The following is a 12,840-nucleotide window of genomic DNA, read 5'->3' as shown; positions in this document are numbered from 1 at the left end:
AAATATATAAATAATATTTGTGCCTCCAAAAAAAAAAAAAAAAAGTACCTAATCCCTTCTAATATAAATAGATCTGCTATTCCCAAAAAAAAAAACACAAAAAAAAAACATGTTTAAAATTTTTTTATTTGTTTTCACCCTCCAAAGTGTGGCAGATTGAAAATGACGAATTTGCTGTCTAAAAGCCCTGCTGTCGAATTTCCAAACTTGAATTGAATATGCTTTGGTTGAATTGCAGCACTTGTATCATTGCAGAAAAGTCGAATTTGCAAAAATTCGAATTTCAAAAAGTCGAATTTTGAAAGTCCGTTTTTTGGTCGGAAAGCACTGAATTGCATAGGCGAATTTTTTTTTTGGTCGAAAATGACCCGAAATTCGACAATTTCGGGAATTCGACCGCAATTGCATATACCCCTTAGGTTCATATCGAACCTTTATACTAAATAATAATGTACTTATTTTACCATATGTAAATGCCAAACTGACAATTTTTGGCCTTTTGTATCACTACATATTCCAAATAATCAGAAATTGCCCATGCTTAAAGAATGAGAACTCCATAAGGAAGGGGTCACAATGTGTGGTCCGAATGCTAGTAAATATGAGTAAATGTATTAATTTGCCGCTGTATATGGAGTGCAAAAAGAAAATTGGCAACACAGTCACAAGTCTTTGCCTGTCTTGTGCATACCTGAAATACATTGGTTATCCCAAGCAAAGAAGTTACTGTGTGCTGATGGTCTACTACAGTATATATAGAGCACCATGTGTACTTCGTGCAAGGCTATGACTTTATATTGTGACTATTCCGTGGCTAGGCCTGCTACTTTTATTTTACTCCCCATCAATTGTTTTGTTTTTCTCATTTGAGCTTTCATAGCCTTACACTACTAGGAAAAAGTCAGCATAACAGATAAACTAAAAAAAAACATCATGTACATAACTTAGGCATACTTCCCAACATCAGTAGATGGCAACGAGAGACTCCCTGGTGCAACCAAAAAGAAATGGGCGGAGTCTATAGAAATGGGTAGCGTGGCTTCACGGGAGTACCGCAAGCCACGCCACAGTTTTCCGTCACCTTGGGGGCATGCCTCCCTGTGAACTGGTGGCATGCCCCTAGTCCCTCTGTCTCCTGTGAATAGATGCTGTGCACAAGCACTGCTCTGCTAGACAGAGAAGCGAGTGACAGGAGCCTCCCAACTGCCCCAACCCGGGACACTGCGGTCCGCAGATGGGACAGTCTCAAAAAAAGGGGACTGTACCATGAAAATCGGGACAGTTGGGAGGTATGTTTAGGGGTTCTATACTGACATTATTTTTATTTATTTTTTCTAAACATAGTTACTGTATTGGTCCATCGGAACCTTTACAGGTTATATTGCATTAAATAAATCCCAGAAAAATATGAAGAACATGCAGCTGCATATCTTAATCTTATCATTTTTTTAAAATCAGAACCAGTTATTACATGATTATCCATGCATTGTTATTTTCTCTTACGTCCTAGAGGATGCTGGGGACTCCGTAAGGACCATGGGGATAGATGGGCTCCGCAGGAGACATGGGCACTTTAAGAAAGACTTTAGGTATGGGTGTGCACTGGCTCCTCCCTCTATGCCCCTCCTCCAGACCTCAGTTTACTACTGTGCCCAGAGGAGATGGGTGCATTACAGGGAGCTCTCCTGAGTTTCCTGAAAAAGTATTTTGTTAGGTTTTTTATTTTCAGGGAGCACTTCTGGCAACAGACTCCCTGCATCGTGGGACTGAGGAGAGAGAAGCAGACCTACTTCTGTGAGTTTCAAGGCTCTGCTTCTTAGGCTACTGGACACCATTAGCTCCAGAGGGAGTCGGAACACAGGTCTCACCCTGGAGTTCGTCCCGGAGCCGCTCCGTCGTCCTCCTCACAGAGCCGGAAGATAGAAGCCGGGTGAGTATGAGAAGAAAGAAGACTTCAGAGGCGGCAGAAGACTTCAGATCTTCACTGAGGTAACGCACAGCAGTTAAGCTGTGCTCCATTGCTCCCACACAGCACACACAAACGGCAGTCACTGTAAGGGTGCAGGTGGGCCGCCCTGGGCAGCAATATAACCTCGATTTCTGGCAAAAGAAGATATATACAGCTAAGCACTGTATATATAAAGAGCCCCCGACAGTTTTTTATATATTTTAGCGGGACAGAAGCCCGCCGCTGAGGGGGCGGGGCTTCTTCCTCAGTACTCACCAGCGCCATTTTCTCCACAGCACAGCGCTGAGAGGTAGCTCCCCGGACTCTCCCTGCTTATCCACAGTGAAAGAGGGTTTTAAAGAAGGGGGGGGGGGAGCACATAATTTTGCGCAAAAATAAAGATTACAGCGCTATCTGGGTACACATATTGTGTTTTTTTTTCCTGGGTCATATAGCGCTGGGTGTGTGCTGGCATACTCTCTCTCTGTCTCTCCAAAGGGCCTTGTGGGGGAACTGTCTTCAGATAAGAGGATTCCCTGAATGTGTGGTGTGTCGGTACGCGTGTGTCGGCATGTCTGAGGTAAAAGGCTCTCGTAGGGAGGAGGTGGAGTTAATGACTGTGGTGTCTCCGTCGGCAACACCGACACCTGACTGGTTGGATATGTGGAATGTTTTAGTGCTTATGTGAATTTATTGCATCTAGGAGTCTAGGGTATGTACAGGCGTCAAACCCTGCCTTTCCCCTATGTCACAGGGACCTCCGGGGTCTCAAAAGCGGCCACTATCCAGAATAGTAGACACTGACGCCGACACGGTTTCTGACTCCAGTATCGACTACGATGATGCAAAGTTACAGCCAGAATTGGCAAATAGTATTCAATATATGATTATTGTAATAAAAGATGTTTTGCATATCACAGAGAAACCCCCTGTCCCTGACACGAGGGTACACATGTATAGGGTAAAGAAACCTGAGGTAACCTTTCCCCCATCTCATGAATGAGTTATTGAAAAGGCTTGGGAATCTCCAGACAAGAGACTGCAGATTCCCAAAAGGATTCTTAGGGTGTATCCTTTCCCGCTAAGGACAGGATACGGTGAGAATCTTCCCCAAGGGGGGGAAAAAACGTGGACACGCTTATCCAAAAGAGTAAAGCTGCCATCCCAAGATATGGCTACCCTCAGGGATCCTACTGATCGCAAACAGCGGGCTACCTTAAAGTCCATTTACACACATTCTAGTACCTTACTCAGACCGGCAATAGTGTCGGCTGGAGTTTGTAGCGCGGTAGCAGCGTGGATAGGTACCTTATCGACGGAAATGGATACCCTGGATAAGGGTACCATTTTATTGACCCGTGATCATATTAACGATGCTGTCTTATATATGAGAGATGCTCAAAGAGACATTGGCCTACTGGTTTATAGAATCAACGCTATGTCGATTTCTGCTAGACGAGTCCTATGGACCCGGCAATGGACAGGTGATGCCGACTCAAAGAGGCATATGGAGGTTTTACCTGACAAGGGTGAGGAATTGTTTGGGGAAGGTCTCTCGGACCTGGTCTCCACAGCTACAGCTGGTAAATCAAAATTTTTGCCTTTTATTCCCTCACAACCTAAGAAAGCACCACATTATCAGATGCAGTCCTTTCGGTCACAGAGAAACAAGAAAGTACGAGGTGCGTCCTTTCTTGCCAGAGGTAAGGGCAGAGGAGAGAAGCTGCACAACACAGCTAGTTCCCAGGAACAGAAGTCCTCCCAGGCCTCTACGAAATCCACCGCATGACGCTGGGGCTCCGCTAAGGGCGTCCGCCCCAGTGGGGGCACGTCTTCGAATTTTCAGCCACATCTGGGTTCACTCACAGGTGGATTTCTGGTCAATAGAAATTGTTTCTCAGGGTTACAAGCTGGAATTCGAAGAGGTGCCTCCTCGCCGGTTTTTCAAATCGGCCCTGCTGACTTCTTCCCCAGAAAGGGAGATAATGGTAAATGCAATTCACAAATTGTATCTTCAACAGGTGGTGGTCAAGGTTCCCCTACTTCAACAAGGGAGGGGATATTACTCAACCCTGTTTGTAGTCCCGAAACCGGACGGTTAGGTGAGACCCATTTTAAAATTAAGATCCCTGAACCTATACTTGAAAAGGTTCAAGTTCAAGATGGAATCGCTCAGGGCGGTCATCGCCAGCCTGGAAGGGGGGCATTTTATGGTATCTCTGGACATAAAGGATGCGTACCTTCATGTTCCCATGTATCCACCTCATCAGGCGTACCTGAGATTTGCGGTACAGGATTGTCATTACCAATTTCAGACGTTGCCGTTTGGTCTCTAAACAGCTCCGAGAATTTTCACCAAGGTAATGGCTTAAATGATGGTGCTCCTGCGCAAGCAGGGTGTCACAATTATCCCGTACTTGGACGATCTCCTCATAAAAGCGAGATCAAGAGAGCAGTTGCTGAACAGCGTCTCACTTTCACTGAAGGTGTTACAGCAACATGGCTGGATTCTCAATATCCCGAAGTCGCAGTTGGTTCCTACGACTCGTCTGACCTTCTTGGGCATGATTCTGGATACAGACCAGAAAAGGGTTTATCTTCCGATAGAAAAAGCTCAGGAACTCATGACTCTGGTCAGGAACCTATTGAAGCCAAAACAGGTGTCAGTGCATCACTGCACTCGAGTCCTGGGAAAGATGGTGGCATCATACGAAGCCATTCCCTTCGGCAGGTTCCATGCGAGGACTTTCCAACGGGACCTACTGGACAAGTGGTCCGGGTCACATCTACAAATTCATCAGTTGATCACCCTGTCCCCCAGAACCAGGGTATCTCTCCTGTGGTGGCTGCAGAGTGCTCACCTTCTAGAAGGCCGCAGGTTCGGCTTTCAGGACTGGATCCTGGTGACCACGGACGCGAGCCTCCGAGGTTGGGGAGCAGTCACACAGGGAAGAAACTTCCAAGGTCTTTGGTCAAATCAAGAGACTTGTCTTCACATCAACATCCTGGAACTGAGGGCCATATACAACGCCCTACGTCAAGCGGAGACCTTACTTCGCGACCAACCAGTTCTGATCCAGTCAGACAACATCACCACAGTGGCTCATGTAAGCCGCCAAGGCGGCACAAGGAGCAGAGTGGCAATGGCAGAAGCCGCCAGGATTATTCGCTGGGCGGAAAATCATGTAAGCGCACTGACAGCAGTGTTCATTCCGGGAGTGGACAACTGGGAAGCAGACTTCCTCAGCAGACACGACCTGCATCCAGGAGAGTGGAGACTTCATCAGGAAGTCTTCGTACAGATTGCAAGTCAGTGGGGACTGCCCCAGATAGACATGATGGCGTCCCGCCTCAACAAAAAGCTACAGAGGTATTACGCCAGATCAAAAGACCCTCAGGCGGTAGCTGTAGACGCCCTAGTGACACCGTGGGTGTTCCAGTCGGTCTATGTGTTTCCTCCTCTTCCTCTCATACCCAAGGTGTTGAGAATAATAAGAAAAAGAGGAGTGAGAACAATTCTCATTGTCCAGATTGGCCACGAAGGAACTGGTATCCGGATCTGCTGGAAATGCTCACAGAAGATCCGTGGCCTCTTCCTCTACGACAGGACCTGTTGCAACAGGGGTCCTGTCTGTTCCAAGACTTACCGCAGCTGCGTTTGACGGCATGGCGGTTGAACGCAGGATCCTAGCGGAAAAAGGCATTCCGGATGAGGTCATTCCTACGCTGATAAAGGCTAGGAAGGACGTGACAGCTAAACATTATCGCTGTATATGGCGAAAATATGTTTCTTGGTGTGAGGCCAGGAATGCTCCTACGGAAGAATTCCATCTGGGCCGTTTCCTTCACTTCCTACAGACTGGAGTGAAAATTGGGCCTAAAATTAGGCTCCATTAGGGTTCAGATTTCGGCCTTATCCATTTTCTTTCAAAAAGAATTGACTTCTTTCCCAGAAGTACAGAATTTTGTGAAGGGAGTGCTGCATATTCAGCCTCCTTTTATACCTCCGGTGGTGCCTTGGGACCTTAACGTGGTGTTGAGTTTCTTTAAGTCGCACTGGTTTGAACCACTTCAAACGGTGGAGTTAAAATATCTCACTTGGAAGGTGGTCATGTTATTAGCCTTGGCTTCGGCTAGGCGAGTGTCTGAATTGGCGGCTTTGTCTCATAAAAGCCCCTATCTGGTTTTCCATATGGATAGAGCGGAATTGCGGACCCGTACTCAATTCTTGCCTACGGTGGTGTCATCTTTTCATATGAACCAACCTATTGTGGTGCCTGTGGCTACGCGAGACTTGGAGGATTTCGAGTCCCTTGATGTAGTCAGGGCTTTGAAAATTTACGTGGCCAGAACGGCTAGTGTCAGAAAAACAGAAGCACTGTTTGTCCTATATACAGCCAACAAGGTTGACGCCCCTGCTTCAAAGCAGACTATTGCTTACTGGATCTGTAACACGATTCAGCAGGCGCATTCTACAGCTGGATTGCCATTACCAAAATCGGTTAAGGCCCATTCTACTAGGAAGGTGGGCTCGTCTTGGGCGGCTGCCCGAGGGGTCTCGGCACTACAACTATGCCGAGCTGCTACTTGGTCGGGTTCAAACACCTTTGCAAAGTTCTATAAGTTTGATACCCTGGCTGAGGAGGACCTTGTGTTTGCTCAATCGGTGCTGCAGATTCATCCGCACTCTCCTGCCCGTTTTGGGAGCTTTGGTATAATCCCCATGGTCCTTACGGAGTCCCCAGCATCCTCTAGGACGTAAGAGAAATTAAGATTTTAAACCTACCGGTAAATCTTTTTCTCGTAGTCCGTAGAGGATGCTGGGCGCCCGTCCCAAGTACGGACTACTTCTGCAAGACTTGTATATAGTTTCGCTTACATAAGGGTTATGTTATAGTTTCATCGGTCTTGGACTGATGCTATGTTGGTTTCATACTGTTAACTGGTTAGTATATCACAAGTTATACGGTGTGATTGGTGTGGCTGGTATGAACCTTGCCCTTGGATTAACAAAAATCCTTTCCTCGTACTGTCCGTCTCCTCTGGGCACAGTTTCTCTAACTGAGGTCTGGAGGAGGGGCATAGAGGGAGGAGCCAGTGCACACCCATACCTAAAGTCATTCTTAAAGTGCCCATGTCTCCTGCGGAGCCCGTCTATCCCCATGGTCCTTACGGAGTCCCCAGCATCCTCTACGGACTACGAGAAAAAGATTTACCGGTAGGTTTAAAATCTTATTATCTCACACCATATTGGCAGAGTACATCTTGTACATTAGAACATACAACATGTTTCTTGACAAAGAACTTAGCACACAAGTGAAAAACATGAAATGGGTTAAACCTGCTGTTACACCCTTTCACCTATGCACTGGCACTTCGATGGAGACCTGTTAAATATACAATGAGGCAGAACAGCTTTAAAATCAATTCAGTATTATTGCAATTTTGCAGCCTTGTTCTTAATGAATACTTGGCTGTCAAATGCAAATCCTAGTGGAAGATGGCTCTAAACCTGACCATCAAAGCTGCATGTAACTTGCTCAGTGGGCGTTGATCGATCGGACTTGACAAGGGGATGAGTCTTGTTACCCACATTAGTGGTTATACGTTTTGACATGTGATGGGTGACTCCTTGCTCTACAAGTGCCTGAAGTCCAAAGATCTTACATTGTGCTATGTTGAAATGTTTGAAATCCTATTCAACGTTACTCGTCCTTTTCTTAGACACTACAGTTTGATCTTAGTTACTGATAGATAAGCAGGTATAATTGCACCACATGCCTGCATACATTTATTAAATAGCAATTACTATACTTCACTACCAATCCTCTAATTTAATAAAAAAATATTTTTTTCATATATATATTATAATTTGATCATTTTGTAATTAGAGTAAATAGTTTTGTTTTAGGCTGAAGAATCAGCTTATTCAGTCAGGTCCATAAATATTCGACACAACGACACAATTCTCATATTTTGGGCTCTATACACTACCACAACGGATTTGAAATAAAACAAACAAGATGTGCTTTAATGTTCCACTTTAATTTGAGGGTATTTACATCCAAATCAGGTGAACGGTGTAGGAATTACAACTGTTTCTATATGTGTCTCCCACTTTTTAGGGGACCAAAAGTAATGGGACAAACTAAACAATCCTAAATCAAACTTTCATTTTTTAATACTTTGTTGCAAATCCTTTGCAGTCAATTACAGCCTGAAGTCTGGAACGCATAGACATCACCAGACGCTGGGTTTCATCCCTGGTGATGCTCTGCCAGGCCTCTACTGCAAATGTCTTCAGTTCCTGCTTGTTCTTGTGGCATTTCCCCTTCAGTTTTGTCTTCATCAAGTGAAATGCATCCTCAATCGGGTCAGGTCAGGTGATTGACTTGGCCATTGCATAACCTTCCACTTATTTGCCTTAAACTCTTTGGTTGCTTTCGCAGTGTGCTTCAGGTCATTGTCCATCTGCACTGTGAAGTTCTGTCCAATGAGTTCTGAAGCATTTGACTGAATATGAGTAGATAATATTGCCCGAAACAGTCACATTATCAATAAATACAAGGGAACCAGTTCCATTGGCAGCCATACATGCCCACGCCATGACACTACCATCACCATGCTTCACTGATGAGGTGGTATGTTTTGGATCATGAGCAGTTCCTTTCCTTCTCCATACTCTTCTCTTCCCAAGTTGATCTTTGTCTCATCTGTCCATAGGATGTTGTTCCAGAACTGTAAAGGCTTTTTTAGATGTTTGCAAACTCTAATCTGGACTTCCTGTTTTTGTGGCTCACCAATGGTTTACATCTTGCGGTGAACCCTCTATATTCACTCTTGTGAAGTCTTCTCTTGATTGTTGACTTTGACACATATACACCTACCTCCTGGACAGTGTTCTTGATCTGGGCAACTGTTGTGAAGGGGTTTTTCTTCACCAGGGAAATAATTATTCTGTCATCCACCACAGTTGTTTTCCATGGTCTTCCGGGTCTTTTGGTGTTGCTGAGCTCTCCGGTGCGTTCTTTATTTTTTTTAAGAATGTTCCAAACAGTTGATTTGGCCACACCTAATGTTTTTGCTATCTCTCTGATGGGTTTGTTTTGATTTTTCAGCCTGATGGCTTGCTTCACTGATAGTGGCGGCTCTTTGGATCTCATATTGAGAGTCGACAGCAACAGATTCCAAATGCAAATGTCACACCTGGAATCTACTCCAGACCTTTTACCTGCTTAATTAATGATGAAATAATGAGGGAATAGCCCACTCCTGTCCATGAAATAGCTTTTGAGTCGATTGTCCCATTACTTTTGGTCCCTTAAAAAGTGGAAGGCACACATAGAAACCGTTGTAATCTCTACACCGTTCACTTGATTTGGATGTAAATACCCTCAAATTAAAGCAGAAAGTCTGCAGTTAAAGAACATCTTGTTTGTTTCATTTCATATCCATTGTGGTGGTGTATAGAGCCCCAAATATGAAAATTGTGTCGATGTCCCAATATTTATGGACCTGACTGTATGTCTGCGTGTTTTGTGTTCACCATCTTTTTCCTCCGCAGGTGGTAGTACAGGGCATCCCAGAGGTAACACGTGCCGTGATACACATTGATGAACAGAGTGGTAAGGAGAAGTACAAACTGTTGGTGGAAGGGGACAACCTGCGTGCTGTCATGGCCACCCATGGCGTTAAAGGCTCTCATACCACTTCCAATAACACCTACGAGGTAAGGGTCCTGTTCAATGGTCAGAATAGAACATACTTATATATGACTGCACACATTTATTACTCAATACATTTGTGAAAGCTGTACTTAATTAGATTTAGCATTTATTACTAAATTCAGTACTGCTGTGGTCAAGTAGATGTTGTCAACAGCTCCTGATTCAGCTTGTTCATGTTGAAATATGCTGCAGTGTGTGAGATCAATCATTTGGATAGCCATAGATAGCCGGTTAAACTATATATACATCTATTTTATCAGGTTGAAAAGACTCTTGGTATTGAAGCAGCACGCTCCACCATTATAAATGAGATCCAGTACACAATGGTGAATCACGGCATGAGTATCGATCGGCGCCATGTAATGCTACTGGGGGATCTCATGTCTTATAAGGTGAGGTCTAATCCAGCAGTCTCCTACCTTGTATAATCATGCTTTATTGTTCATTTGTAGGTATATAGTGAATGATTCTGTTAAAACCTTGGCTTTCATCACAGGGAGAGGTGCTTGGCATCACACGCTTCGGCCTGGCAAAAATGAAGGAAAGTGTCCTGATGTTGGCTTCCTTTGAGAAGACTGCGGACCACCTCTTTGATGCAGCTTATTTTGGCCAAAAAGATTCAGTCTGTGGTTAGTAGAGTAATGCTATAAAAGGACTAATTATAATATAAATGTGAGCACTGTTTATTGCCCATACACAAAACATGTTTGTTTAGTAGCTTGCCATATTTGATCTAAGACTGCTTGAAAAACGTGGCCTTTAAACTGTGCAAATAAGAGTTTATAGCTCTGCGCTCCTTGTTTGTGTTTTACCACATTGTAAAAATGTGTGTGACTGCATATTAAAGCAGGAGCACTGATGGGTATTTTATTAATCACGTTGATCGGACATGGGCAGTTAAATCTGTCAGTCTTTTTTTTTTTTCTTTTTTTTTTTCTTTTCTTTCTTTCCGTTTCTTTCATGGCCATGATAAATTTCTTCTAAAGAAAAACTTTACATCTCAAGGTTATTTGCTTAGTGACATACCTATTCTCATACAGGATCTTGACAAATATGGATGGCAATGGGTACCATTGGGATATAGAGAAAGCATTTTGTTCACTTTGTTACTGTCCACAGACCTATGTTGTGTTCCTGTTATCCCTATGAAAAAAAAAAAAGAGTAAGGCCTTGGATCAGTTATCTTTGCCCTTGCAGGGCTGCACAGGGGTGTGTAAGGTTTGGATAGCTAAGGGTCCAGTTTCCATGCAAGGCCATAAAACTTGTGAGGAAAAAAATGTCTTACAGTAGCTCAGCACAGGATCACAATGGCCTATGTGATCAATGCTTAGCGGGGGCAAAGCATTGGCATCCACCTTCACTGGCTATGTTAGAATTAGCTAATCAGTTGACAGCCTCACTGCCTCCCTCCTCCTGCTCAAACCACTCCGGTGAAATCACAGCCAGCTCCTGTGGAACCTGCTTGAGTTCAGGGTTTGTCTCAGTCTGTTCAAGGCCTTGTACATATTTCTAGCTCTCTTCAACAGATCCCGCGACTAAACGAAGACCAGCAGGTGGTATAGGGCCACACCGCTTCACTCTGGTTATGACTCTGAGTTGGACATCTTTTAGTGTCCAGAGGACTCGTTGTCCCAAACTCTGTCATCTTCTCTGCAGGACAAACGCTGGTCCAGGTGGACATCGATGCATTGATCAAGGCAGTGCAGACAGCATTGCTGATTAAGGATTCAGACATTACTCCAACTCCGGAATTTCCTCTCTTGAAAAGAAAAAGGAAGGATGCTGCTGTCTTTCCATCCTTTGCTCATTTAGAGGATCTCCTGGCTGAGGTTTGGTCACATCCCTACAGCCTTTTTCTAATTTCCTAATGCATCTTGATATTTTATACTCTTCCTTAGCAGAATGGACAAAGTGAGAGTCCCCTAAATCTGTGGATGTGCACATTGCATGGCTGGTTAAATCTACCACCCAACCTATTCTGAATGTGGCCTCTTAAAGTCCCTACAAATAGAAAGGTGAAGTTTTGCAAACACAGGTGCAGCCTGTGTCCGGCCCTCCTCTCTGTCTGGGTGGCTAAAGCCATGGGTCACTGGGCGGATTCCCTGGAAGATAACCTCCGCTCTGGTGCGCATAGGCCTGAGATGCTATCCTTGGTGGATAATATTTGTGAGGCTGGTGTTTATCTGGGGGAAGCTGCTATAGACACTAGCTTTCTTTCTTCCTTGGCCATAACTTTCAAGAGAGCTCTCTGGCTGTGCACCTGGCACTGGGGTGGTCCTATTCATGCCTGAACTTGATCAAATCTTGCTATGGTAGCAGCCACTTAAACTGCTTTACTTCGTGCTGCAGCTTCTAAGACAAAGGTTTTCTTTTTTTGTTCCTTTCACCCACAAGGCAAGACTCTAGGTCACCCGTCCTCTAGATCCCTCCTCTAAGGGTTCAAAGTCCAAAGGTAGACAGGCCTGCTCCGGCCACTGTCAGACCCACAAGCCTGTGGCATGATGGGGCGGGCCCCAACCTGATACTCCCAAGCTTGAGAGGCCACCTTTTGCTTTCCGCCTACTGTAGGCCTGAACGACAACCAGGTAAGAGCCATTGTATCCACTTCAAGTTTCGACCATTGCTGTTTGGTATTTGTACAGCTCCTCGTGTGCTCACAAAATTCATTGCCGTGATGGTGGCCAATGCAAAAGGATCCACATTATGCCATATCTGGATGACCTTCTCCTTATAGCTCAGTTTCCGGACACCCTTCAAGAACATCTACTGTTCACCATGGAGTTGCTACAGACGCATGGCTGGCTGATCAACTGGCACAAATCCATCTGGAGCCTTGCTGGTTTCCAATGCCCAACCTTTTACCCCGAGACTTGTTCATGTCTTCGACGGTGATGTGTGTCGATCTGCTTATGTATGTAGGTTATGGACTAGCTAGTGTCCACCTTTTGACATGGTGAAATCTGCCCACTTTCATTACAGGGCCCAGCAGTTGGAGCACCTGTCAAGATGAAACCACTCCCACCAAGTCAGGTCTCAGACAATCATTCTATCCCAGAGGGTACGTAACTCCTTGCTGTGGTGGCTCCAGTCCTCTCACTTGGACAAGGGTCATCCCTCCTTGATCCTTGAGTGGGTTCTGCTCACCATGGCCGTGAGCCTCTGGGT

At 44.9% G+C, this 12,840-nt stretch overlaps 1 protein-coding gene across 2 annotated transcripts in view; it reads left to right on the top strand.

The window, feature by feature from the left end:
- Window positions 1–12,840, top strand: part of POLR3A (RNA polymerase III subunit A) — a 229,662-nt gene that overhangs the window by 199,069 nt on the left and 17,753 nt on the right. For both annotated transcript variants that reach the window (XM_063958705.1, XM_063958706.1), the window contains 3 exons: window positions 9,513–9,677; window positions 9,936–10,067; window positions 10,172–10,304. In XM_063958705.1, the coding sequence (XP_063814775.1) occupies window positions 9,513–9,677; window positions 9,936–10,067; window positions 10,172–10,304 (430 nt within the window). The remainder of the gene's footprint in view (window positions 1–9,512; window positions 9,678–9,935; window positions 10,068–10,171; window positions 10,305–12,840) is intronic.

The sequence above is a fragment of the Pseudophryne corroboree genome, chromosome 3 (genome assembly GCF_028390025.1).
Source record: "Pseudophryne corroboree isolate aPseCor3 chromosome 3, aPseCor3.hap2, whole genome shotgun sequence".
NCBI classification, from domain to species: domain Eukaryota; kingdom Metazoa; phylum Chordata; class Amphibia; order Anura; family Myobatrachidae; genus Pseudophryne; species Pseudophryne corroboree.
The sequence above is the reverse complement of the archived record's forward strand: the minus strand, read 5'-3'. Positions and strand labels throughout refer to the sequence as shown.